The sequence below is a fragment of the Pomacea canaliculata genome, linkage group LG1, assembly GCF_003073045.1.
Source record: "Pomacea canaliculata isolate SZHN2017 linkage group LG1, ASM307304v1, whole genome shotgun sequence".
NCBI classification, from domain to species: Eukaryota; Metazoa; Mollusca; class Gastropoda; order Architaenioglossa; family Ampullariidae; genus Pomacea; species Pomacea canaliculata.
In genome coordinates this window covers 17,640,485-17,667,702 of record NC_037590.1, presented here as the reverse complement: position 1 = coordinate 17,667,702, position 27,218 = coordinate 17,640,485, and the positions used below count along the sequence as shown (strand labels likewise).

General features: G+C 35.4%; 3 protein-coding genes across 6 annotated transcripts; 1 reads left to right on the top strand and 2 right to left on the bottom strand.

Annotated features, from left to right (window-relative positions):
• Nucleotides 1–104: 104 nt before the first annotated feature.
• LOC112567951 (ERI1 exoribonuclease 2-like) lies at nucleotides 105–5,226 on the bottom strand. Of its 2 annotated transcripts, XM_025244911.1 has the most exons (9): nucleotides 5,105–5,226; nucleotides 4,841–4,908; nucleotides 4,491–4,571; nucleotides 3,620–3,747; nucleotides 3,255–3,411; nucleotides 2,272–2,372; nucleotides 2,023–2,104; nucleotides 1,578–1,666; nucleotides 105–1,383 (listed from the first exon to the last, which is right to left on the bottom strand). In XM_025244911.1, the coding sequence occupies exons 1-9, from the start codon at nucleotides 5,128–5,130 to the stop codon at nucleotides 334–336; spliced, it is 1,782 nt and encodes a 593-aa protein (XP_025100696.1). In that variant the 5' UTR covers nucleotides 5,131–5,226; the 3' UTR covers nucleotides 105–333. The 2 variants fall into 2 exon arrangements, with proteins under 2 accessions (XP_025100696.1, XP_025100687.1); XM_025244902.1 differs by lacking the exon at nucleotides 5,105–5,226 and having other exon boundaries at nucleotides 4,841–5,057.
• On the top strand, nucleotides 5,200–15,589 carry LOC112567950. Its single transcript, XM_025244886.1, is given in 16 exon segments — nucleotides 5,200–5,356; nucleotides 6,104–6,292; nucleotides 6,646–6,815; nucleotides 7,417–7,543; nucleotides 8,101–8,197; nucleotides 9,097–9,309; nucleotides 9,949–10,034; nucleotides 10,328–10,411; nucleotides 10,413–10,447; nucleotides 10,725–10,863; nucleotides 11,369–11,469; nucleotides 12,061–12,149; nucleotides 12,502–12,621; nucleotides 12,945–13,130; nucleotides 14,690–14,910; nucleotides 15,337–15,589. Coding segments are annotated over 16 exon segments (2,112 nt in total). The 5' UTR covers nucleotides 5,200–5,242; the 3' UTR covers nucleotides 15,478–15,589.
• Nucleotides 15,590–16,642: 1,053 nt separating this feature from the next.
• LOC112567066 (N-alpha-acetyltransferase 60-like) lies at nucleotides 16,643–27,167 on the bottom strand. 3 transcript variants are annotated; one of them, XM_025243616.1, is made up of 6 exons: nucleotides 27,135–27,167; nucleotides 25,731–26,006; nucleotides 25,393–25,522; nucleotides 24,981–25,077; nucleotides 24,392–24,626; nucleotides 16,643–23,432 (listed from the first exon to the last, which is right to left on the bottom strand). In XM_025243616.1, the coding sequence occupies exons 2-6, from the start codon at nucleotides 25,838–25,840 to the stop codon at nucleotides 23,294–23,296; spliced, it is 711 nt and encodes a 236-aa protein (XP_025099401.1). In that variant the 5' UTR covers nucleotides 25,841–26,006; nucleotides 27,135–27,167; the 3' UTR covers nucleotides 16,643–23,293. The 3 variants fall into 3 exon arrangements, with proteins under 3 accessions (XP_025099401.1, XP_025099391.1, XP_025099383.1); XM_025243606.1 differs by lacking the exon at nucleotides 27,135–27,167 and adding an exon at nucleotides 26,473–27,090; XM_025243598.1 differs by lacking the exon at nucleotides 27,135–27,167 and adding an exon at nucleotides 26,742–27,090.
• Between the last annotated feature and the right edge of the window lie 51 nt (nucleotides 27,168–27,218).

Here is a 27,218-nt window from a genome sequence, read left to right as displayed (position 1 = left end):
TAGTTGCCAATGTCAGTCAGACTGTGAACAGTTCGAGCGTAGAAATATTGAACACATACATTAAAACTCTTTTCTTCAAGCAACCAAAGCTGACAGAATACTTAAATTAACTGTATATTTTATTTGATTCAAAAGGAGCCTTCTTTTTTACTCCGAACACAAATTTGTTGGGTATTAAAAACATATAAGGTTGTTGACATCAATCATTAACCATAGAAGTAGTATACTGAATGAACAAGATGCTGAAGGAGGAGGCTGCAAAATTGTTGAAACGGAGACAATCCTGCCAGAATTTCTAGCATTAACTTCACCCACAGTGAACAGGCGGACAACCTATGAATTCTCTGATGGCTTCCACTGAAAAAAACTGCAGCCTGGCTTTTTGCAGTTAGATGGCGTTCCCTTTCCACAGGAGAAGAACCAACGTCCAACATTTGGTCCTGGATTTTGAACGACTCGTCTTTTGGCCCTTCTACCGCAATGGCATAAGGGGGGAGTATATTTTAACCAGCTAGACGAGGCTTGAAGACGCTGTAATGGAGTTGGTTGCACCACTTCTTGAGGCCATTTTATTACTGGTCTTTGTAACATAGGTAATGTAATCTGAACAGATTTTCTGTGTACTTTGTGTGTCGGTCTCTGCCTTTCAGTGTTTTGTTCTGATTTAGCTGCACTGGATGACCAGTCACACAAGTGAAAAGGCTTCAAGTTATCACATCTTCTGCTAAGAGGAGTTTCTGTTGTAGAAAACATCATATTACGATCCAGGGAATTATTGGGCTTCTTCGAAATGGATGCGACTGAGCAAGCACCAGAGTATGGACTTTTATCAATCATTTCTTGCTGCAAAGAAATAGGAGTAACTGAGTTTAGAATTGAGGTTTCAGAAACAGATGCACTATCACATTTCTTTAAAGGACCAGTTGCAGGTTCAATAGATGGAGCCACGGTGACTTTCTCTATTTTAGAAATCTTACAGTTGAGGCTTTCAACTAATGAGTCACAACATGTTTTTTCTGGACTTTCAAGTTTTCTTTTGTTGCTGATCAAATAATTCTTACAGTTTCCTGCCATTTGCATTTTACTTGAAATCCATGACGATGTCTGGTTTGACCCTGCTGCATTCATATTTCTCAGTGAAAGTCCCTTTTTGGTCTGCATATGATTTTTAAATCCTAAATTCTGGTGGTTCACTGGACAAGACACTGCCGTGCTATTGTCTTCTTGATCTTGACAGCAAGTTACAGATGTTAATAATGTCATACTGGATAAGTTTTCTTTCAAGTTATCATAGAATTTCTGGGGGTCAGTGAGAGATGTGTGGGAGTTTATTTTAGTTTTTGTTGTCTGAGGTCCTGGGTGCAGTGATGTTGTGACAGACTCCTGGAAAAATCAAAAAAGAACATGAAAAAATGGACACAGTAGTAAAACTTTGTGAACTGTTTATTTCCTAGTCTGACAACAATGTACAAAGAAGTCTAAGTTAAAACTGTCCAACATTTTTCAGAACTCCATAAGCACAATGGCCAGTAAAATATTTTTGATTTCATGTAACAGAACTATAAATATTAACATACACTTGACAGAGACTTTGTGATCTTTAACACACAGCTATCACGGATCATTTTCCACACCAGCTTGGCAGTGTTTCTGGAGTCATGAAGACCTGTCAAGAAAAATAAAATGAAACTCTAAGGCATCAAAACTTTGTTCTAACTAAAATGACAGTTAATTTCAACATACAACCCAGCATGAAATACTCTGCTAAATTAATAAACAGTTCCTTCTTTTATCTCCTTTGGCGCATCCTCTTATTATTCATGTCAAAGTTAACAAGCTTTCTTCTTTTCACATAGTTGAAAGTTTCTATGATGATTTTCAATATTTAATATTTATTAAATATTATTTAATATCTTTTTAATATTTTGTTCCTTTCCTTAGTTTCTTCCAAGCACTGGCTTGTAAAATCTGTTCATAACAATGAAGGAGGAAGGGTAAATCAGAAGCATTCACTATACTCACCAGAATGTTCTCTCCCTTCAAACTTAATTCCAACATCCTGAAGTGCGCCGTTCAGCCCTTTGGGTTTACGACCATAAAATTTCTGTAATTATGATCACAGCACACCTAAATTTCTTTGCTTCTGCTAAGATCGACAATACAGACGGGGAAAAAATCCTCATGACATCGAAGAAAAATGACATACAAACACCCTTTTGCTAGCAACATTCAATTAGAAAGACAATCAGTAACTTTAGAAAAGATGCTTACAACGTATGTGGCTCTGAGATCAATCCAATGGTTCAAAATGGGTGCTTTGGAAATCTGCTTGCGCCTGAGCTCGTAGTGAAGACACACACCAAAGTCCCAATCTAAAATGCCACATATAATATAAAAGGTTCTTCAGTTTCAAAGATTAATAAAGAATATGTCAATCTTTACTTTGAAAGTCTGTTAAAGAAAACACATATAATGTGCTGGGTTAGGTTAGAGGTGATTTAGAGCATATATAACCCTTAAAAATGTGAAATAAACCACTAAAGGTGGGGAAGTGTGTGTGGGAAATTGGTGTTTTAACCAAAGCCATCAACTAAGGCTATATTATGGAAAGGAAGCCAGCTCTGTAACCAGATGCCACATGCTGAGAAAGAACAGTGTGCTGAGACGAGAGCTGAACCTAAGACAGCCTTCACTGCATCGGTGATAGGCGCTAACCACTCCACCACAAACAAACACCATCACAAACAAGATTCAGACATTAACATCAACAGATGTCTGCACAACATCCTCAACATCAGATGGCCTGAGAAGATCTCCAATACAGACCTGTGTGAGAGAACCAACCAAAAACCTGCCAGTCAAGACATCAAGAAGCGGAAGTGGGGCTGGAGTGGTAGCACTGACAATTTAATGAGACAAGCTCTGGGCTGGAACCCACAGGGGTGGCACAGGGTTGGAGACCCAGACAGACATGGAGATCGGTACACAGCAAGGGAAGACAGACAGCACGACATGGCCCCAACTGGAAAGGGACGTCCAGAACTGGATCCAATGGCATGGCCCTGTGCTCCACTGGGGACGTAAAGGGTTAAGAAGAAGAAGGTAACAAGCAGCATGGTTTCTACTTGCCCAAAGTCCAAAGTTTGTGCTTTAAACTTTTCTGTTTTGACTGTTTTTACAAAAACAAACCGTGCACACAAAGCGATGTCTGATTGTGCATTTTTAATGCAAGATAATAGAAGGAGCACACTCACCTGACCATGTCACAAATGCTGCAACATTCAGACCTTTTGCTGAAGTGTTATAAAGACTTCCGAACAAGTAAAACCCCTTTTCTTGTTGTTGCTGCTCAAGCCAACGATAAAACTTTCGAAGGCACAGACTAATTGGTATACCATTGTCTATTTGATCCTGATTGTGGAAGACGGAGACAAAAATTTACAAATAATTTATATAGAAGACTAGTATACATATAGTGCTAAGAATAAAAATTAATATCATACAGCATTATAGAATAAATTATTTGATTCCAGTAGCATGTAAGCTGTTTGCATGTGAGGAGCTAGAACTGAAACTTCTATGAATAGGAAATGGTGACTCACAAGTGCACATAACTGACCTGAGTGATGCCTGTCAGCTGCTTGCAGAAATCACTAAGAGTGGGATGTTCCTGTGGTTGTATATAATAGTGAAACTCACTCTCTATTTCTCCTGTCTTTGTGTTTAAAAGAACCGCTGGAAATTCAACTGAAAAACAGATAAGGAGATGAAAGTCCATTGACAAATGAAACTGATGGTACTGAATTTTAATAAAACTTGAAATGAGCAGCTACAATAAGAAAACATGCACTTTCTGTGAAATACACACATACAAAAGGAAAAAATATATGGGAGGAGAGGGGGACGAGTGAGAGAATGATGTTCAAGTATTTCAAAAATGGAATATATTTTGAATATTAAAAAGTGGTATTTCAAGTTTATATTTGTCACTATACATAAGATTTTAATTTGATCTCAAAATGCCATTATTATCCCTTCAAAATGATATATGAGAATTATGATAAAGGTGTATATTTAGGATACTGTATAATCACCATGATGAATATACATGAGCAAAACATTAAAGAATATTGCATGAATTATGAAGTGCATGTACACCATACACCTCTTTTCCTTACGGTAGTCTTCAGAATCCAAATAAAAGACATATAATTTTACAGGGTTTTCCCTTGTCTTAACATAAGCTTGACACCTGAAAATGGCATTACCAGATGTAAGAGGCTTGATAATAAGAATTGATCATGAATCACAAACAGATCTTAGATGTAGTGCTCAGCAGTAACCTATGTAACTTACAATACACAACTCCACATTTGCAAAGACTAATGGGCACAGTATATAAAGGAACATGTTTGCATCTCTGCCTTTCTGCAATTAAATAACATATGACTGCAACATACTCCAAAAATAATAATAAAAAATATTCTTACTAATTTCCTGGGTTTTAGTTTTGTCATTTTCCCAGCAGGTGGATTCAAAATCAACAACCACTAAATGTGAGAAAGATTGGTCTGAAATAGTATTTTCAAATTTGTTAAAAGAATGGCAATAAATGAGTCTCTTGTAAAATTTATTAGATATAAATTATTACAGAAAAAATAAAAGTTTGTTACAGATGTGGCTCAAAAGCTTTCATCGTTATTTGTTTGTGACTCTATAGTAAAATTAAACATAAAATAAGTGACTGGAGGAAAAACCTCAAGGCGAAGAGCATAAAGCTTGTGAAGGAATCCATACTACTTACAAGAATTAAAAAAATTACGAATACACTTAAACTCACATGCTTGAAGTTTGTTTGTATTTATGCTTGAACTCGCAATGCGCCGTTTTCTTAACAGTCCAAGTTCTCTGGAAAAAATTATCCATATAACTAGAACATAAATATTGAAATTCACATTACAACCTGACCTATACAGACTTCTAGGACACAAGTCTATGTTGCCCGACATGTGCTAACGTGAAAAAGCGACAGATTTAAAAAATATTCGAATGGCAGGAGGAAAATAAAAAACTGTTTTGCAGATTTACTAATTTAATTTATAACCTTGCTAGATTTTTCGTGCTTTTCATTGCTTTTATGTCGTCTTGGTTGTCCCGGACCTTCAAAAGTACCGCCCGACGAAAGTCTCGCAGCAAACGAGATCTGCGGTATGAAAACGTGGCTTCACTAGGGACGATAACAATGTCCTCGTTGAGCGTTTCCTTGGCTGAAGAAGTTGAAAAATGCAAGAAGGACAAACGACTTAAGTCAAAAAAGAAAAAGGCTATAGCTTTACTGAATTTGATTGAACTGAATGTACGTATTAGTTGATGCTCTTGATATTTATTTTGTAGTATAGCTATCGCTTTACTTAGTGGTAGCATTAAAAGGATCAGTATCACCATCGCCTATATGAGGTGAGATTGGAAAGAAGAAATCAAACAAAAAGGAGAACTACACTTTGACTTTAAACGAAGGGCTGAGAAGGGAGCAAACTGGCGAAAAAGATCCTAACTTGTTAACTATGAACCAGTGAAAATGACAATTCTTTATTAACGAGACTGATAACATGAGCAAACACTGCTTTTTGGACATGGAACCCACCGCCTCCCACTAAAGCGTACAGTAGAAATATCAACGAAAACCAAGAAGATGGAACTGTACAAACCATAGATAGTAATTTTATTTATATAAATAGTTGGATACATTTCTTATATAAATATTTCAGTAATTCTGAAGAAATGTAGGCTAGTTTGAAGGAGAGCCCAGCCTGTAGACACTGAATAAGAGAAGGTAAGTACATGATTGACGAATATTGAGACAAGGGATAATATGCTAGGTTTACAGGGCTTTTTAAACCTGGATCAATGTAATGGTATTAATGCAAATAACTTCCATGGCATATTGTCATCGGTAATCATGGAAATGAATGTCCAAGTATCTGTTCATTCTAACAAAAGTTGTTATCATTTAATATCTTGGCATTTGACTGTGTTAAAGACTTGTTATTTGTGCATTAATGTTTAACACTGATGTTAATCCAGTTCATTTGATTTTTGCCAGGATAGTGATGCACACTTAGCTAAAAGACCCAGGCTTCGTCTGTCAGATATTGATACTTCAAAGAAAGATAATGCTGTAGTTATATCAACTGAGGATAATGAAGCACCCAGTCGACAGAAGAGTATGCTGGCAGATGAACACTATGCTAAAGCACTTGCAATCAACAAAGAACGAACGAAAGCAGCAATGGTAATTTTTAAAATTGTGCATATTATTAATATGAGCACCAACCTGATTCTTTTATTAAACAACACAAACGTTCAAAATCATACAATTATTGGACCTTTGACATTTTCTAACGGGGTCAGAAAAGAGTTATAATGATTCACAAGGTGCATGTTTCAGCATTCTCCTGTGTATACAAGGTAAGATCTGTGCTAGATGATGAATATGCTTATTTCATTTTGAATCTTTTGCATACTGTTGAAAAAAGGGTTTGTTGTATTTCATTTAGCGAAAAACAATCCATGTAAACATCTTGTTCTAAAGTAGATTACTTATTTATTATTTTCATCATCACTGCTCAATGTCTTTTTGAACAGGAGAGACCGAAGATATTTTTGACACTTGAAAACCTCTTGCCTTTCAAAAGCAGCGACACAACCAGCAGCATATTGCAAGATTCAAAGAATGTTTTGCCACTTTATATGACAGATTTGCAGCACCTCCTTTTATATGCACTGCTGAAAAATTTGACCAGTTACAAACCAAGGTCTGTGTAATTCTTTATTGGATTTGCGCTAGAGCTTAGATGTTGTTCCTTGCTTATAAGCATTTCTATTTCTGATCAATTTTACTTAATATATATCAATATTTTCAGTGTTTTAGTAACTTTCTCTGCAAGTATTGTTGAATATTGGTACATGTTTATTAGTAAATACAGGTAGTCCTCGACTTACAATGTTGATCCGTTCTTACACGGTGTCGTGAACCGAATTTCGACGTAAGTCGGATCATACAGTACTGTACCATAATAACAGTACAGTACTGCAAACACTTAGCCTATCCAAACACCTATCCTAACACAGTACCCTACATAATTATCAATAAACATAAGTACAGTAAAATATTGTGCAGTACAGTACGTTTAATAATGAAATACTGTACTGTAAGTGCTGTAACAGTAATAAACAGTGTATGATGCTAAACCTCATAAGTCGGAATGAGCGTCATTTACACGAAATGATGTAACTCGAGACCGTCGTAACCCGAAGACTACCTGTATGGATTTTCTGATGAAAAGGGATCTAATATAGCATCATGTCTGACTGTGTGACTCATGCTTGATTATTTTGTTGGTTTCTTTTGAGCAGATGGTGTCGTCTGCTTAGACCATGTAAACTGGCTTCAACTGTCCTCATAGTCCTTCATGATGTTAGCATCAAGGACTTTAAAGATCATCTTGATTGTTTTCCTTATCTTAAAGAAAACTTTCCTATCGTAAGTTATGCTTCATAATCATCTTTATCTTTAGTGACCATTTGTATTTTCTTATTGCTTGAACAACCATTAGCTAGCTCTATTATTGCAGAAGTTGAGGCATGTGACTGTAAGTGAACAAAGGAAATGTGATTTTTTAACTTCTGAGCCTCTGTGGGCTTAAATTAGAGTATACAGCAGCAGAGGAAACAATTTTTACAAAATGCTTGATGATGATGCACCATGAGAAGGAATCGGGCACGAATGGTTTATAAAGCTCAGACCTAGTGTTGTGGACCCCAAACATGGACCTTGTGGTTCAAAAACACTCACATTACAAAGTCTTTTAAATAAACATAAAGGCTAATCCCAAAGAGACTTGGGCATATATAAACCTTGGAGGTTCATGTGATGCCATATGATTTCTGCATACAATGAAAAAAGTTTCATATAGATAAAGACATGTTTGGGGATTCAGGTTTTGCTACTATTTAAAAGCAGAGAAACTGATTCCTTTCTGGGTAAGATTTTCACATTAAAAAAAATCCAATTTCATGTTTTCTGTTTTTTACCGATAGAATGTAGAGATGATCACACCAAGTCAGTACGGTAGTACACTGGACCATGATGTATATGCAGTACCTCTGACCACCTCACAGTTGAAGCATTACATGAGTAAGTTCACTATTTTGCTTGCCCCCTTTTTTTGTTGATATGTAGATTCCTTTCAGATGTATATTAAGTGAACATGTAATCATTATAGTATCATGCTTTTGTCTGTCTGTTATGTTAATTAGCTATGTTTCATTGCTTGCAGTTTTGCAGGGTTTGGGTAAACTAAAGTTTAAGTGTCATACTTAAATAGATTAGAAAAATAAACAACTTATATGTAGATCTGAGATCTGTAGTCATTCATAAATATCAGGATCTTTTATAATTATTTTATTTTAGCATGAACTCATATTTGTTTTGTTTTATTTGAATTTATCCTTTTTAATATAAAAACGCATACTTTCACCTTATTTATACACATAAGTTCATCAGTATACATTTTCTTCATGACATGGGGGTGAGGGGTAAGGTAATGATTAGTTTTGTGACCTGTAGGAAAATGAGGTTTTAGGCTCTCCCCTATCTCCAATCCTGCTTTTGAGGGGCAGTGTTCATTGTCTCCCTCATTATGTTAGTTTCCTTAACCAGGTACCCACCACAGCTGGGTCAACTGTGTGCCCACCTTCAGGTTTAGATGCCATTTCTCTAACCTCTAGACCAGACCTGGGCAAACGCCGGCCCGCCTTCTGTCTCTGACCGGCCCGCCCGCTGGCCTGCCCGCCAGTGTATATACTATGTATACAGTATTGGGTAAAACTGAGTTAACTATATTAGTCCGGCCCTCTAGAACCATCCCAGTTTCTCATGCGGCCCCTTGGGAAAATTAATTGCCCACCCCTGCTCTAGACTAACCCTCTTTGGAAAAACTCAGGGTTATTGATAGTTTTTAAATGGCTTTATGTTGGATGTATTTTTGGTACCAGAGTAATGCACAACCATTGAAACAATATTTTTCACTGCAGACAATCCTGAGGTTGAGAGGAAGGTTGTAAAGCTGATATCAAGGGGTGAGGAAGATGAGCCTAATCGACATGCTGTAAAGGACACGGAGAAAAACAGATCCATTGGAGAGAAAGATAAGATGAAAAGAGATGTAGTACCTAGGACAAGCCTTCTGTTAACGGGAGCTCAGATGATGATGGAGGGTTATCCCATGCCTGTTGCAACCAGTACAAGTTCGTCCTGCATTTATTAAAATTATTTTTGTTACTGATATAATAATAATAATGCACTAGGTTGTATGTAAAATAATATCCATATACACTGAGCTCTGTCATGCCTTTGTGTCAAATGTGCTGACCTATAAATATGTGGCCCTTTAACGGGCACTTGCTGGCCTGGTGCTGCTGTTTTCAGCCCTCAAAATACTTTGTAGAGGCTGCATCACCTCTAGCTCCATAGTTTATTAGTATCCAGTATTGCAATGAGTCTAACAACACCACTTGTTATTCTGATCCATCTTGTTAGGAACATCTCCAGTTTGTGGCTGCTTATTCATTTAGGTGAGCTAGGTTTGGTTGCATCTAACCCCTTAAACTGATGCTCATGTTACCACCTGCCACCTGGTAGGTTGCAGGTAGCTGCTTTCGGTATTGAATTTTAGGTAAGCTAGTCCTAAGTTCCCAGGTACTGGTGCTGACCTATGAACAAAGACATTACTAATAGAGCAACTAGCAGGTTGTATACGTGTGTGTATAGATATATTTATTGTTGTGTGTGTGTGTGTTTGCGAGCACATATGTAAATGCTTGTTTAATGAATGTTACTGACAAAAAATAAACTGTTGTTCTGACTATAGTAAGTGGCTGTTTCAGAAACATACGAGGATTTTGTCTACAGCAAAGACCAGTATTCATGTGTAACAGACAACAGCCCACTGTTTGCTTTGGATTGTGAAATGGTAAATAATTGTAACAAACATCAGATATTACAAGACATCACATGCACATTTTGTTTTTGGTAGTATCCATAAAAATGGTTTCAACTCACAACTGCATGTTGTAATGAGATACACAGCATCAGTAAAAATAAATGTCTTAGTTCTTTAGAACTTTACCCTAAGATAGTTTCCTGTCAAGTTATTCTCCGATAAAATTAATAATTTTATGATGAGGGATAATTTTATTGTGAGAAATCATTTTCACTGGTATTGGCTTAAAATGCTTATTGTCAACAATTTATAATTTTTCACAGTGCCTTACAAGCATTGGATCAAATGAGGTGACCAGAGTTTCTTTAGTTAACGAGCATAATGAAGTACTTTATGACTCGCTCATTAAAGCCATACAATCCCATAGTCAACTACCTCACAAGGTAAGTTATTTGCTGCGTGTTTGTGTCTGCAACAGTAATTAGCCCGGAATGGATAAATGTATTAAACTTAATGAAATTTTAGTGTGAACATTACATTTTTAGTGTAAATTATATGTAAAACATAAGTGTGTGTAATTAATGGAATCTAGACTTGATAAAGTTAATATATGAGTGGTTGTATTATTTGACCTGTTTGTGCATGCTTACATGTACTCCTAGGCACATATCAAAGCAGTCCTTCCAATTATTCCCCTGAGCTTATTCTTTTTAATTCCAGGTGGAGTGGCATCACTGAGGAAATGCTAGATCAAGTTACCACACGCCTTGAAGATGCACAGAAAACCCTCCGTTCCCTTCTGCCTTCTGATGCCATTTTGTGTGGGCAGTCTCTTTGCAATGATCTTTGTGCTTTGAAAGTAAGTGATATATTGCGTTCAAAAGCTAGATTTTAACCTTTCCAAGAAGATTCTTTATGGTTGGCAAATACTTTTTTGTATTAGCAATGGTTACTTAAAATCTGGCATGCAGAAAGGATTAAATGTTGTAAAGCTGAAGATCCACTGGTTTATTTTAGTTCTGTGAACATTCATGTTTTCTGTTTCATGTAAGGTTGACATTTGGTTGATGCTCGAGATTCCTTTTTTCACTTATTAGTGAATTTTACCTCTTCTCTCATCCTAAACAAAGTATTGTAAATTCTTTATTACTTCAGGATCTTAGTAATGGGTAAAACTACATATTCAAAGCAGCCACGGTATATCAGTAAACTGCCTTCAAGAAGTGTAATGTTTATGTGCATACCATTGACAGTATAAAGGAGGATTTTGTCACGTTTTGGTGAAAATTATTCTTAGCCTTGAGCGATGCACAAGTAACAGATGAATGCATGAAAATGTAGCCTAGCTAGATTGTTTCTTGCAGATGTTCCACCCTTATGTGATTGACACTAGTGTTATCTATAACACCTCAGGAAACCGGGGAATCAAATGTGGCTTGAAAAGGCTATCAACTTATTTTCTTGGGTATGTATTATGTAGAGCAGTGCTGTAGTCAGTTTTCTACACCACCCCCCCTCCCATGGTTGTGGTTGAACCCATTTGTTGCACTAGAATTGTGACATTTCAGTTTAAAACCTTACTTGTATGTCTCTGAGCATCATTACATTTCTTGTCATATATTACCTTTTTATGCATTAGTCTGCTGATGCCATAATATGAGTAATAATTCTGCAGATTTTTTTTTTTATATATATAATTTGATGCTAAGAAGGGTTGGCTTATTTTAGCACCATTCTTTCCAGGTTTACGCAGCATCCCTGTGGCCTGGTCATGAACTTGTTTACAGCTGCTTGTACTTTTATAATACAGTGCTGTTTTTGCCATGTGTAATTGCTCTTTGTGACTTCAAATCCAGTGATCTGTCTATAACTGGGAGATGATTAAAATTTCCAGCTAGAAGAAAATTATTTTAGGACTGTAATCACACAGGTGTTCACATTTTTAACACTCCTTTTGCCTACATCATTCAGAGGTATTTTACTCATTGCAGTTATTTTTAGTAATGCTGAAAATCGTTGCAAGTGTTGTGAAATCATGAGTCATTTTGAACTCTAGGCGACAGATCCAGGACTCCAAGGGGGGTCACTGCTCCACAGAAGATGCTATTGCAACTATGGACCTTGTGAATCTGAAGTTGAGCAAAGGTAAATCTTATCCGTTATCTTAAACCTGGCTTCAGATCTTTTAATAATGTGTGTGAATGGCTGATTGCTGTTGACTGAAAAAATTCTTATGACGGAACAGGCAGCTTTATTATGGTAAATTATGAAAGAACATGGGCAAGTTTTACTTGGTGAATGAAAATTTAGAACAAGAGCTTGCAGAAATAGGCAAAAGCCTCATTATAGGTATAACTTTTGCTGACATGATTACCAGACACTGCTTGCAATGATTATTGATTGCTAGTATTTTTTTTTTCTTTTGTTTTGTTTTTAGATTTTTCTGCAGATCTTTAGTAGATTGACAGTGCTTTGGTGGACTTTTTTTTAAAAACAGGTCTTGAGTTTGGTGATGCAGTACTGGGTGGAGCATTCTTTCCAGATATGAAAACTTTTTTCATGGGTTCAGAACCTATGCAGCCTATCCAAAAAAGACAAAGTTCTTCTCCAACACCAGGTAAAATTAACCATGAACTAATGAACATGCAGTAAAAGGCATAGAGTAGGTAGGGATGCTTCATGTTTTTCTGTATACTAGATGCTACAGTATATCATGGATACTGTTTTTTGGGTCTTGTAGGGTTTGTGTATCTGTGCATTTTGTAAAGATTTGAGTGACATTAAACTTGACCCTGCTAAATGAAGTTTTTGAAAAAAGAAACAAAGCCCAGATTTCTGTGTTGTTTTAACTTTCATTTAAACACATTATTTACACATTGTGTCCGACAAACAAGCAAGAACAGACAAAAAAATAACTGTTAAAATATTTTTCAACGACAGATTTTGACCTAGGTCCAGGAATGAAAGGTTGTCATGTCGACCAGAAACATGTGAAGAAGGTATGCACTGAGACCCTGAAGAAACTCACGAAGTTGGAGGTAGACAAACGAACAGTCTTTTTCCAGCAGCGAGGCAACACTTTGATTCACAGCTTTTTCGAACTACTGGCTGAGAACAAGGTTTCAAGTGAGTTTCCATTGTTTTTCAGTTTTTGTTATATATATTTAAAGGTTTTAAGTGAGTTTTGTATTTTTTTATGGCTGTCAGCTCTAGTTTTATGGGGACTAAATTTACATGCTATGGTGCATATGACATTTGATTAGTGTAACTATAAAATATATTTCATTTAACAGACTAAGGAAAATTAGTAGCTTAAAGACCAACTTGAATGGTTTGCATTTTTTTCACATATTGGTAGAAGTAGGTGATATAAAACTAACCTGTAAATTTCATCTTCCTAAACTCATCCATTCAGATTATTCAGATACTGAAAATCTGCAGGGTTGGGGTTAGGTTTATTGTGCTATTGTAGCAGCTTTTCAGAACTGGAAGAAACTGTACAAATAAAACTGTACTTGTTTGAACCCAAGGGTTCCATAGTCTCAAACACATCGAAGGCACATGGAGATTAAGAAAGACTTCACAAGATCACATTGTAGGTATGATAGATGTTGAATTGCCTCCAAGTGTTAAAAAAGACTAACACCAAGACTGAATGTTCGCTATAGCTACTGATTATCTATTCGATGTCTAAGATATCGAAGATGTCACAGACTTATTTGTTGAGATCTGTCTGGCCTGGTGAGAATGACTTTCCTAAAGTTGAAGGAATCATTTAAAGTCTGGTGAGAATGACTTTCCTAAAGTTGAAGGAATCATTTAAAGTCTGGTGAGAATGACTTTCCTAAAGTTTAAGGAATCATTTAAAGTTACCAATTTTAAAGTTGGATTTCTGAATCTATAACTGCATGTAGATGAGTGCTGTCAATTCACAAAGCTGAAACTTCAGTGGAATTTAAAAATGTAAACTAGCAATTTGTACGAAGAAAGGCGATTGAAACTCTTTTCTCCCAAGTGTTTTGTTTTGACTTGTTAGAGGAATGGGTATAGCCTTTGTTAATCGGTTAAAATAACATTTCCTCTTATCAAGTTTTATCAGATCTTGTGTGCATATGCTTAATATCTTTGTAGAGATTTATAAAGGTTGATATACTACTTTTTAAACAAAATTTACAAAAGTCATATGCTGTGAAAACAGACTCAAGTATTGAAAATATTAATATGAAGTCATTTGTGGTTGCCATCACTGCCACCATGTGCCTCAAATGTGTTTGAGACTAGAGACTAGGGAACTCTCAGACTCGAACATGTACAGTTTTATTTGTACAGTTTCTGTTGGTTCTGAAATACTGCTACTATATATAAATACAGTAGCACACTCTTAGCAGCTTGAGTCACATACTTTTCTAGCGGATAATTAATTAATGGATGGGTTTGGGAGAGTGAAATTTACAGGTTAGTTTTATAGCGCTAATATCTACCAATAAGTGAAAGAAACACAAACCATTCAGATTGGTCTTTAACTTAGATTTCAGAATTAACGACTAAAATTTTGACTTTCTGTTATTACTTCATCGTCAGGAATACTTTAAACATCAGTGATAGTTGTGAGCATAAGCAGATAATCATTGTAAGATTGATATAAAGTCTTACCTATGATGTTTAAACTTTTTAAAATGTTTCAGCATGCATCATAGGCAAAAAAGAACTGGTGTCAAAGTATACTTCGGAGAAGAATTTGATTTGTGTTGAAACTAAACGAGACAAAGATACAAGAATGGAAGGGGTGACTCAGAGTCTGGATAAGAACTTTACCTGGATCAATCTTTATGGCTTTGCAGACATGTTATTTGCAGAATCAGCAGACGAAGAAGAAAGTCAGGAAACTATGGAGGAAGCAAAGAAGGTATTGAAGTCATCTGTTTGCTTAGCTGAAGTCCAGACTATGATATTTGCAGGCAGAATGTTGTTTGCAATGACTTTTGATAAAGGGGCCTATATTTGTAAAACCTACTTGTTTTCTATCACGTTATCTCTATTTTTTATGCAACACGAGGACTACTTCAGCTGTTTTTTTGTTCCTATGATTAAACAAGTATTTGAAAATTTACACAAAGTTCTATTTAACCAATTTATGCCTCACGTTTTATTATTGGAGCAAAATAATTTTTTTCCTGTTCCAATTCTTGTTCCTGTGTGTAGGTCACATAAATGAATTTCATGAACACAATATAAAAAAAATGTCAACCTTCAGCATAAATGGGTTAAAAGCCCTGCATAACTTGGGAAAAAAGACTATTTTTGCTTTAACTCTGTAACTGTTTGCTTGCAGAAATTGTTCAGAAAGATGGATAAGCATGTGATGAAGCTCGTTTGTTGTCAACCTGAGAAAGTGCTGACCCTAGTAGTCTTGACTGGACGTACCGAAAGAGGCGAGCACAAGAATGGTGCCACTTTTGTCAAAGTCACCTGAGTGCTTCAATTATTACTGCTGACAATTTGAAATGACTGTGTAATGACAAGGTGTAGTCTGTGTTTGTATGCGTGAATGCATGGTGATGGATGCACAAACAATAAAGTGACCAAAAAAACTCTGCGAGTTCTGTTTACATTTTCCATGTCTGTGTGATAATTAGAAAATCAAACTACAGGTGTATAAAATTTGCTCGGTTTTCTACAAGAAGTAATAATGATTATAAGATTATACATTTTCCTAAACTTACTGCCACTTGGCATCAGAATTATTGGCTTTGGCATGAACGCAAAATGCAGCTTAAAACTTGAGGGTGGTTTTGAAATGATCTGCTCAGAAAACTAGACGTTGATTTTATTTCCCCTAATAATGCAGTCCTGTAGCAATGATAGGGTAGAAAGAGAAATTAATGTTGCAAATTAAGTTGTTTCTGGCTGGTAATGCCATATTTATCTGGGCAGCTGCTGTGCTGCTTTGGTCTAGTTCCAATTCCATGAGTTCTTATGCATGTGCAGTTAACTAAAATGTGCAGTTAACTAAAATGTTCAGTGCAAGATAGTGCAGGTATGAATGGTAATTATTTTCTAGACTTTTATACATAAGCAGAGAAGGGATGAAGGATGATAGAGAAGGAACAGAGATCATACAAGTATGTGGTCATCACCTCATGTTGCATTTGCCAGCTTTGTGTAAGATGTCATTTTTAACATGGTAGTGGTGTTTAAGGTGTGTACTGTCTTCAAATGTTATTAAAGCTTAGTGTCTCTAAGCTGTCTCCTTTAGGTGGTCTGCTAAAGTAAACATGTGCTAGTTACAAGATAATGAAAGTGGTGCATCATAGGGTGTGCTTTTCAGCAAAATTGAAGCTAAGACCTTGCAATTTTTGACAAGAGCCCTATTTTTACCAATACACTACTGGATAAATTAATTAGGCAGGAAAATTCTTCAGCTTAAGATTTCATGTTGCTGGGGAAAAGGGGAGGAAACCTTTGAAACAGGCCTAAATTTAAACCCAGGACCCTAAGGTCCTCACTGCACTGATGACAAAGCATTTTACCATTACACTGATTGCTCCACCCCAGCAGGCATTTACCATTCACACATTTATATATGTACAGTCAAATACAAGAGGCACACAGCACCATGTACAAATTCCACACAATTATGATGAGAACAGATATGACTGACATTTATTTTAGTTGTGCAAATACAACCTGATGTACATAAAATTGGCTTGTACATGCACGTGTTGCTGGGCGTGCATGTGCATGCACATAGGGAAAGCACAGCATCAAATAAAATTGTGATTTCAATATTTGCAACTTAAATGGGATGATGTATGAGGCATGAAATATCACGATAGGGAAGTCATCACTGATGATATAGCAGAACAGATTTTTGTAAGTAAAGATATCACAAAAAAAAAAAAAAAAAAAGCCACTACACACAATGTAATAAGAAATCCACACAAAATTTAAAAGAATGGAAAAGAATGAGATTTTGTTCAAAAAAGTGATCAAAAGTAAAGAAACAGCTGCATGAACTAGGTAGGGAAAGCAAAGCTGTTGCAGAATTATACAGTATTTCTTAGCATTTGGATACATTTATTCAAAACAGCACTTTGCTACCCCCAGTAGTTTTATCAATGTACCAGCATTTCTGATAATCACGGGGAAATCAAAATGGATTTCACTTTAATGACAAAGGAAAGGTTGCATGGGACAAAATAATAATTTAATCTTGGTTCTTTCTCCATTATTGTCAACTTGCATCAGAAGCTTTGTCTGCCCTTGATGGCAAGCTGAGGCAAGAGCTATAAAGTTGGCAAACATAAAATTAAGGTTAGTGTTTTTTTATGATGCTTGCTGCAAGCTGAAAAAGAGAAGGTTTAATGCGAAATGGAATCGATGGCTGCAGATGGATAAGATAGGTAATGGGTTCAAACAACAGTAGCAGTCACTAAGTGGCTCATCATATCTAGGGCATTGTACTTAAACTAGAGGAAAAGCCAATGCAACTGGTAGGTTTGTGTGAATTTCTCCTGTCTGGCAATGTCATAGTCTTCCTCAAAAACCTTTACTAATTTTTACCTGCATGTAGCATGACAGAACCACAAACCTGTTGTAACTGCTTTGTGTTATGCATTTATGAATTTAATGCACAACCGTTTTGACCAATCTAACATGCAGGTTGGAAGAGGGACATGGATATGAGGGTGGAGAAAACAAATTCTTATAAGGTAACAAATTGATGGCCATATTGTAATTTTAATTGGATACTTACTAAGATATGTTTACATGAGCTGTTCATTGCACTTTAATATGAACATAATAAAGGAAAGGAATGCCAGATTCAGCAGAAAATCGAACTTGCATTGTAGTGGGAACCAAAAGAAAAAAAAAATGAAGTGATTTTTATTTTTGAACAAGTGTTTGCATATTAATTACTCTATATGCTAACAATCAACAAATGAAAGAAAGAGCAACAACAAATTACCTATACATATATTCGATTATTAAGATAGAGGACAACATGATTCAATGTGTAGGATATCAGCCTCTGCAACCATGAATTTCTTCCCATGACATGCTTTCATGCCACTCATTCACAAAATATTCAAGGTAATACATGTATCCAAAAAGTATAAAATAATTGAGCTTATGAACATAATCAAGTGTTAAACATGCATGACCTTTTTGTTGGGGGGAACATGGGGACAAAGTGAGGATAGTAGGGGTATTACTTGGCAAGCAATAACAATTAAACCATGATGGATAAGAATATTTTTACTTGCAGAAATTTAAATAATCCAATCTGCTATCTGTCAAATATATTAAAATTGCACATTATCGTATCACAACCATTCAATTGTCTGGCCTTGTCTGCAATTCTCACTAAGAATATGAATGTTGGGATGTTTCAATGCCCTCCTTCAAACTTCCATCCTGAACATAAAATGCGTTTTATTAAATGCTTTTCTCTCAAAAACAGATTGTCAGATATTAGTTTTCTGGTAAGCTGCACACTTTAAGGTATATGAGAATGTGAGAGAAAAACCTGGAAGGAGTTGTGCATAGATTTATAAATCTATGAAATGAATATCATTTACCCTTTCTCTCTCTCACAGCCATGTGTGCATGTGTAAACAAAAACAAATTTACCACTCATACACTTCTATTATTTCACACTGTTCTTACATAGCTAGAAACAATTTTAAGAGTTTAAACAGTATGAGCATTAATAATGGTTTTAAAAGCCAGGGAATCAAATTATGATCCTTCCGGTCAAAGTGGTTGCTATCTTTTTAACAAGACCAACACTTTTGAGTTTTTAAGACAACCCATCATTCTCGTGACCTTTTGAGGCCTGTCTAAAGAGTGAAACAGGCTCTTAAAAATGATTCTCAAGGTATACGTAAGAGCATAGAAATTTCTCCCCAATTTTTGTAATGTTCCTTCACTCTCCTATCTACCCCCCCCCCCCACTTAAATTTCTTCACTTCCCTTAGATATTCATGTCCACTTTATTTGAACACTATAAATGACTTAACTGTTGGTTGTGCAATTTATTACTTTCCAAATGTTCTTGCTGTATGGTTATGTAAGGGACTGTACATAAACCCATAATTTTCTCTGCGTTGGTGGGAATGGTGCTCTATGAAAGTGCTTGCTTATTAATTCCTTTTAAGAAATAGACTTGCAATAAACAGAACATAAATTTACAGACTTAAACATAAATAACATATATACAAAGACACAACAATACAGCATTACAGAATAGAACAAAGATCTTTCTGTCAAAGAAAGGTGGAGAAAAATTGGTTTGAAAATTAGTTTGCACATTTAAAGTCATATTTTGAATGAACTTTTAGGGGCACATGTTTATCTATTCCTGAAACAAAGGAAGTATTAGAAGACATAATAGCAGCACAAAGAGCAAAATGTCACAAAACATACACATAAGAAATTCAGGTAATGTCATTTGCACATTTTGGCTGCACAGATCTGAATGCGCCAGATACTGTTGCTTTAGTTCATCTAAATAAACAAGACCCTTACACCTTATAACCTCATTTCTATAATACTCTACCTTAAATCCTAACCTCCATCTATTCACTTCCTAGGTTCCTCATAAATACATGCGCATCTGTACATACATGCATGCATCCCTTTACCCCAACACATATACCCTTGTTGTAGCTTAGATTGTTGAAAACATGAGGACATCTGAAACTGCTGTCTACAAGATGCTTCAAAAGCATGACATGCATAATTAGAAATAACTTGCTGTTACTATTACTGTTCTATTCTCTGAGATATAAAATCAAGTCTAATGCAAATAAACACTTAATAGTTTCTCAAATTATTTCCATAATTTGAGTCTTGAAGAACATGTTAAACCTGTTTGAAATGAATCAAGCAAATATTTTTGTTTTGAGGGCAGAAAATAACATTTGCACACCTTTCATAGCAAACTAAAAAAAAAAAAATTTTTAAACTGTCAGTTAAGTGGTAATAATGACAACAATTGATGCATGAAAGTATAATAGTGTATATATAAATGTAACAATAAAATTATAAAACTAGGAAACTGGGTCATAGAGATGGATTGAAAGACTCATTTTGCCTCAAGAGATTGTACATTTATATATATTACCTGTCATTTAAGTTGCATAAAATATGGCATTCCACTCTGAAAGAAGTTTTTAAAATGTTTTACTAACCCTGACATAATAATCATCAGAAGGCAAATGAGAATGACAAAAAAGGAAAGTGTTAACACTGATACAGTCTATGATTCATTTTTACAAGGAACATTTTATAACTTTTCGTAATTTGTGAAAAATACTGATTAGAGGAGAAAAGAGTGACTGAAATTACAATAAACAAATAACTGTTCATAAAATTAATTTAAGCCAAAAGGCCAAGAAATCTCAGAAAACAGAAGCATAATACTGAAGTTTAGACATTTTGATCTTTAATCAGCACATTAGATGATTCTGGGTACATAAATTTCTTTGCTAGCATACTACTTTTTCAGTTCTTTCTTAAATACTGTCCTTTTTTAAAGAGTTTTTTATATTTAAGAATGTGAATTTAAATTTAAATTAAGAATTTAAATTTCTAGGAAAATTATTATTTCGTGGTCTAGTCAGAATAGGAGAAGCATGCAGAAAGAGATTTCTTTTCACTTCTAGTTGTTATGTATCAACTGCTAGGAAGAAATACAGTTATTGTCTCAAAATGTTTATGAAATGCACTTAAATTGTCATCCTTTGTGCTATCAGTAATGCAATATGCCTTCTGCTGTCTTTCATTTTACAGCATGACAACATTGATGTTATGACTACACCCAAGTAAAACTGACCTCAAGCGAAGAACACTAGGGGAGAAAATTTTACCTAGCCAGCAGGCCAACAGAGAGCGATGATTTTCCAAACTTTGAGTCCAACTCATTAAAGTGGAACATTTGATAGCTAAACTTTTTCTCTACATGAAACATATACACATACCACTCATGTTTATAATAATAAAAAGGAATGTGAGTTATCCCCAGACATAGACCTTGATCATTTTAGTGAGATAGAGAATAAAAGGTTTAAATCTTCTGTGAAACACTAACTGCACTGTCCCTTCTGGCTGGCTGAACAAAATTGAGCAGATTCTTGAGAATTACTAATTCCAGATTAAGAAAAGTTCCTGAACTTTAAAAACTTTAAAAATACCAAGAAAGGTACCTGCAATCCTAGAAAGCTCACCTATTACAAACAGTGAAATGTAATTAGTTTAGACAAAAAACATTGATGGTAACTCATGCCTATTGCTTGGTACTTTCTTTGCGTTTCTATTTTTTTTTTCAAATAAAGGATACAGATTTCGTATGCTAAGTGTTTACATTTAGAAAATTTACTGTACAGAAAAATAGAAATCTATAGTACACTTCTCTGTAGATTCAATATCTCAATGCATATGGTTACAAATAACCTTGGAAGCACAACTAAAAAAAGAAGATAACACAGATCAGTGATACATTTACACATCTACTGTAGAATCATACTGTAAACACTACGTAATGTGCTCTCAAATGGTAAATCCCTCAAGGATAAGACACTTTTTAAAATAAACAGCAAATAATATACATTTTTATAAAATATCATCCTACCAAACCTGTCATAGATGAGCACACAAATATCATGTTATTCAGTACACTCCTGCTCTATCGATTCTGCATAGTAGTTCTAGAAGCAAAAGAGCAGCATTTGGGGTAGAATTTTCTAGCACACTGGCAAAGGATGAAAATACTTCTTGACACTTTATATGGGTGGAAAGAAGTTCAGTGCATAGCCTGAAGCACAAAATGCAGCATTCAACTCAAGTAATCACTAGCTCCTAACACAGGTGAGTTTTCTTAAAACAAAAGTAACAGCTTTAAATTGTTAAATTAAGAAAATGCAATGTCGAAAAGCATCTATGAAAACTTGCATGCTTTTACATTATTACAACAACAAAAATCATGCTTATCCACATTATGAATTATATAAAGGAATGTCAAAACTGACTTGTCCCATGCAGTACACACATAACTGACATACTTTTAGGCAGAAATCCAGTCCTTCTTCATTTATCTTTTCTGACAGACAATTTGCAAGAATTATTCAATGATATACAAGTCAGAGGTGTAGAGTATTCTGCCTTACATGATTCATTAGTCTTTGCATAAGGCAGCAATAACACCCCCCAGTTACCAGTGCACATTCTAACCTGCCAAACTGCACTAAACAACCAGAACTAGGTGCAAGCAAGTACCTAACAGTTTATTAATCCTCAATGCTGCTTTCATGATTGTTTAAAGTCCTATAGTTTATACAGTTACGGTATCATTTTATTTAAAGTAGGGATAGGGTTCCATAACCTAGTGACCATGTCTAGTACCCCAGCACATGGAAGGCAGAGTCCAACCCTATTCCTCTGCTGCCGTTTAGATATGGTACCTTCTAAATCCCTAATAAATCAGGTACCAGCTGTTGGGTGGATAGAGGTATTTTTCAGTCACATAGGCTAAGAAAGAAATCGACAACCTTTGACCTCAGCTATGCCCCCACCCTCCAAACATACCAAAATAGGGAAACATGTAAAAGTTTAAATGTTGCATACACTTGTCTTTCTTATCTTTTTAAAAAAAAACCAAAACACACTCTTAACATGCTTCTGCATTAGGAATTTACTATTAACTAAAATAATGGGGAACCCCCAACATTTTTGTACATACAAAATGATTATGTAATATCACAATGTTCAATATTCAGGACATACTTTAAATTCATCAGACACACCACCACTGTATCACAGGGAAAACCTAATGTAATGGTAATTGCTTGTTTTTGCACACAAGATATAAGGAAAATGCTATGTCACCATCTCCTGCTTGTGCTTGCTGCTTGACAAAATGTGAATGTAAGTTTTACACCTGAGCTGCCACCAGCTTCTTAGTGTACTGAGATAACCATGGTTGGTTCCAAGCTGTGGGTTTAAGTACATTGCTTTTTTGGTGCTTTTCATTCGCTGGTTGTTTATTTTGTGTGAGCAGCTTAATGTTAGCCACCATAGGTAGGAGGATCTTTCAAACAAGGGGAGATCTCACAACTGGCTAAACAACTTACATTTTCACTTTATCCTGCCACAGGCAGTGGACCATCACCTTTCATTATGGCTGTTTTTTGTCATAACATCTGTATTACATTCATATCAGTCTAATGGCATGTTACAAACAAAAGCAATAATTTAAGTTCGCCATATGTCATATAACCAAATAATGCTCAGCTACTGTGGGAGACTTCCACTGGCGGTCTGGACAGAAATCGTTGGACCATGTTTCGAACAGCACGGTACAGTTGTCGAGGCAATCCACATGGCTGGAGTTTAGAGATCAAGCTTCCACAATGAGCAATGTAATCTGTAAGCATTGTTAAGGAGAACTAAAGAGCATACACAGCAGTAGGCATATGTTCAAATCATATAAGAGGGATCATAATCAGGTAAAGAGAACTTGCCTAGGATGAGTGAAAGCATAACATGATTCAGAAAAGTAGGGGTAGGGGCATCGCAAAATGTTAAAGAAATTAGGTCAGATCTTGCCATGCATGAACACGAAAGGTGTTATTTCCTTTTTACTTTTTAAATTTCTGTAACACTTGTATATGCATTAAATAAAAACATATTAGGTTATAATAACATTAGCAAATATACATGCTACCTTTTTTTCTGCTTCTTATTGATAATACCTCAAATATTTTTACTGGGTGAAATGGGGATTAAAACCCCTCAAAACTTCAACTGATTTAAATGGAAGTTTGAAAATCAATTTATACAGAAGGGAAACCTGATGTAAAAAAAGCATCCACATAAACTCATGCATAAAATGTTATGGCTAACTTCAAAAGAACAGAACAACTGCACTTTTCCACTGTCTCCTGTAAACACTACATACATCTGGCAAAAACATAGGTGGCCTAAACAGGCCTGTGCATAAGCATGCCAAGCAAACTAGAGAATGCTTCTTAAGGTTACCAACCCTTCACAGAAGAAGCAAACAACTATCTAAAGGAGAAGAAAAAACATGAAATTGTTGTATTTGATGGAGAAATAATATTGATGCTTTATTACTATTAAAAACTGTGTTTTTCAGTGTTATCTCTACCACTGATAACAACCAGAACAAGGAGCAAGCATTACACTTTGCAAACAGAAAAGGATCTACAGTGCCAACCATAAGGCAAGAGAAACTACATTTCATTTCTTGTTTTTCTTTTACCCACCTCTCTTAACATTTGACACAGAAGGAACCTTGGCACCCACTAATACATAAATATATACAGACCTGCACTTTGAAAAATATATTGTAAAGCAAAGGATATATAAATGACCAAGGTGGCTGGCCTCCATTTATATACAACACATAGGAGTAACCATCTCGGGGCTTTCCTTGAATTGAGTAGTAGAATGGAAGAAAACTGTGAGGTCGAAAGTTCCGACGCTCATAAAAGCGAATGGCTACAGTGTTTGTTGCAAGTACATGAAGATACACAGCCTTACAACCTGATGCCTCTTTTGAGGTCAGATATGAAAGAAGGCTGTCAAGAAGCAGGGAAGCTGTAAAAGAATTCATTTTATTTTTTTCACAGAAAACATTGTATACATCAGATATAAATATATTGACATTAAGAGTAGTTAATCAATAGGACTGACTGCATTAATGCAGTTTGTGGTTGTTTGTTAAGTTTTTACACATGCACTCACAGGCATGCACACAAACATACACAAATAAAAACTTTAAGAAATAAGCAAATGATAAATCAAGGAATACTTATTTCTCAAGATTAAAGAAATGTCATATATGTCATTAATATATTGACTTCAGTTAATGTGTTTACCCTTTATATTTTACAACAACAAAAAAAGTGCTGAACAGTTGTGGGCATTATAAGCAGAGGGCAAATTTCTCACCGATCCCATTTCTTCGGAAATCATCTACCACACCCAGACTAAGGATATACGCCACCTGCATGCTGGAGGGATAATAGCTGGCAAGGATATCACCATCCTAAGAAGCAGTGAATTCAGCAGTGTTATAGCTTATGTAATACAAAGCTTTCCTATATATATATATCATAATTAAAATGTAAAATGCAAAACAATATGCATAGCTGCACAAACATATATGGACAAAATCACCTTAGTGTCACCAATGTCACCTTAATGTGAGCAAAATCAAAATGATAAAGTGACATAAAGTTCTTTATCAGAGCTTTAAGAGGTTACTTTTTACAGTTCTGTCAAACATAGACAATTCAAAACCCCAATTACTCTGTGCATGAGCAAAATATTTCAGAACTATAGAGTTAAAAGTAGTGCATACCTCTTTATTCAATTTAGATTTTGCTTTTAGTTCAGCAACAATGAGACCAACAATCCGTGACTGATGGGTGGCAGCCAGAGAGTAGAAACGACTGCTGGATGTGATGTCATCATACCAGGAGTCAGGATATCTATAAATGGTGCATAAAATATCTTGAAATTATTAAACATTGAATACAGCTAGTCTTGTTAAATGATAGTTTTCCCATCTTATTCAACCAATATTCTGATCCAAATGGCATAAATTATATATATATAATATAAATCATACCAACCACTTAGTATGCCTTAACACTTTAAAGCTACTCCCAACTGCAATAAAATCAGTTTTTAACTTACTCAATTGGGAACCATTCGGTGCACAGCTTCTTGACTTCGCCAACATCTGCTGGGCAGAGAAAACGCAGCTGTACTTCCTGTTGCACTTGCAGGGCCTTTGCTTGGTTCATCCCCTCCTCCAGTGGCCCTTCAGACCCTGTGGCAGCCACCGCTCTGATTACTCTGACACGCTCATTGACATGAAAAGAGTAGCTGTGCTGGGAGTGTCAAGCCCTGCTCACTTTATCTTCTCTTTCTGCCATGAGACATGATGTTGGCATCAAGTCTGTGTGAGACCTGTAATGTTACATTCATATGTTACTGATGAAAGCTAATGTAATTTAAAAAACAATACATTAATGTTACTCTGTGCCATGATTTACAAATATCTTGGAGATTATTACTAATGAACCTTAATGAATGGAAGGTTTCACACAAGGATATACAAAAGAATTAAGATAAACATATTCTACTGTCTTGATAATTCATGTTCATTCAATATGTAATACTGATGTGTTGATATCTTGATAATAAATATATACTATTACAAAAAATAGATATTTTACTTGACATTTTAATGTAAATATGAATATCTTGTTCAATATTACTATCTAGTCATATGCTGTGCACATTTTAAGATCAGGAACAAGTGTTTTATTACTCAATCAGTTTACAACGTTTACACCTGCTTTTTTTTTTCTCGTTCACATTGTAACATGCATGGATTTCGTCGAATGAAAGAAGAAAATTATTTTTTAGCTACCTTAAGTCCAGACACATTAGAGAATTCTTATATATAAACTACATATTCTTTGCCACGAAAAATGTGCTTGCACTGTGGCTTTTCTTATACATGAAAATCATGTCAATTGTTCCAGTCTCCAAATTTATTCCTTGGTCACTTGATGTCATTAAGCTAGATGTGTGTGTGTGAACACGTACATAGCAAGAAAGGATGACACATAATTTATAAAATCTTTTTTTCTCGTCAATACTGTCAAAGGAAATAAAAGGAAACTGTCGGAATCGTACTAGCATGACAAAAGCCAAAAGGTGAACAGGCACTGAGAAGATTCGACTCTTGAGTAAGTTGTTTCGACGACACAGTCAATAGTAGATTCAGTGCATTTGACGGTAACAACGCCACTACTCAACGAAATCAATTATGCTTTCTAGGCATATATGATTTTAAAATTGCAAAATTATCTATAATACGATGGTGTGTCTTCCACCGGAAGAAAAATATAAACATCTCCAACTGGTTATCTTGCGTCATATGATAAAAAATAGTCCACAAAAAGTAAACGAGAAGCAATGACGTCATCAGATTGCGGCTTGCTCTTCTGTTTATACTAGTAACCCCAATGTAGGTGATCCATACATGTTAAGATTTTTAAAATAGTAAAATTTTAAACAAAAAATTACTAAGTTTGAATGTAATATAACGCTTGAAGCTCCCTTGTGATGGACTTTTGAGCGACCTTGACCCTGAGTGTACTAAGAACTTCC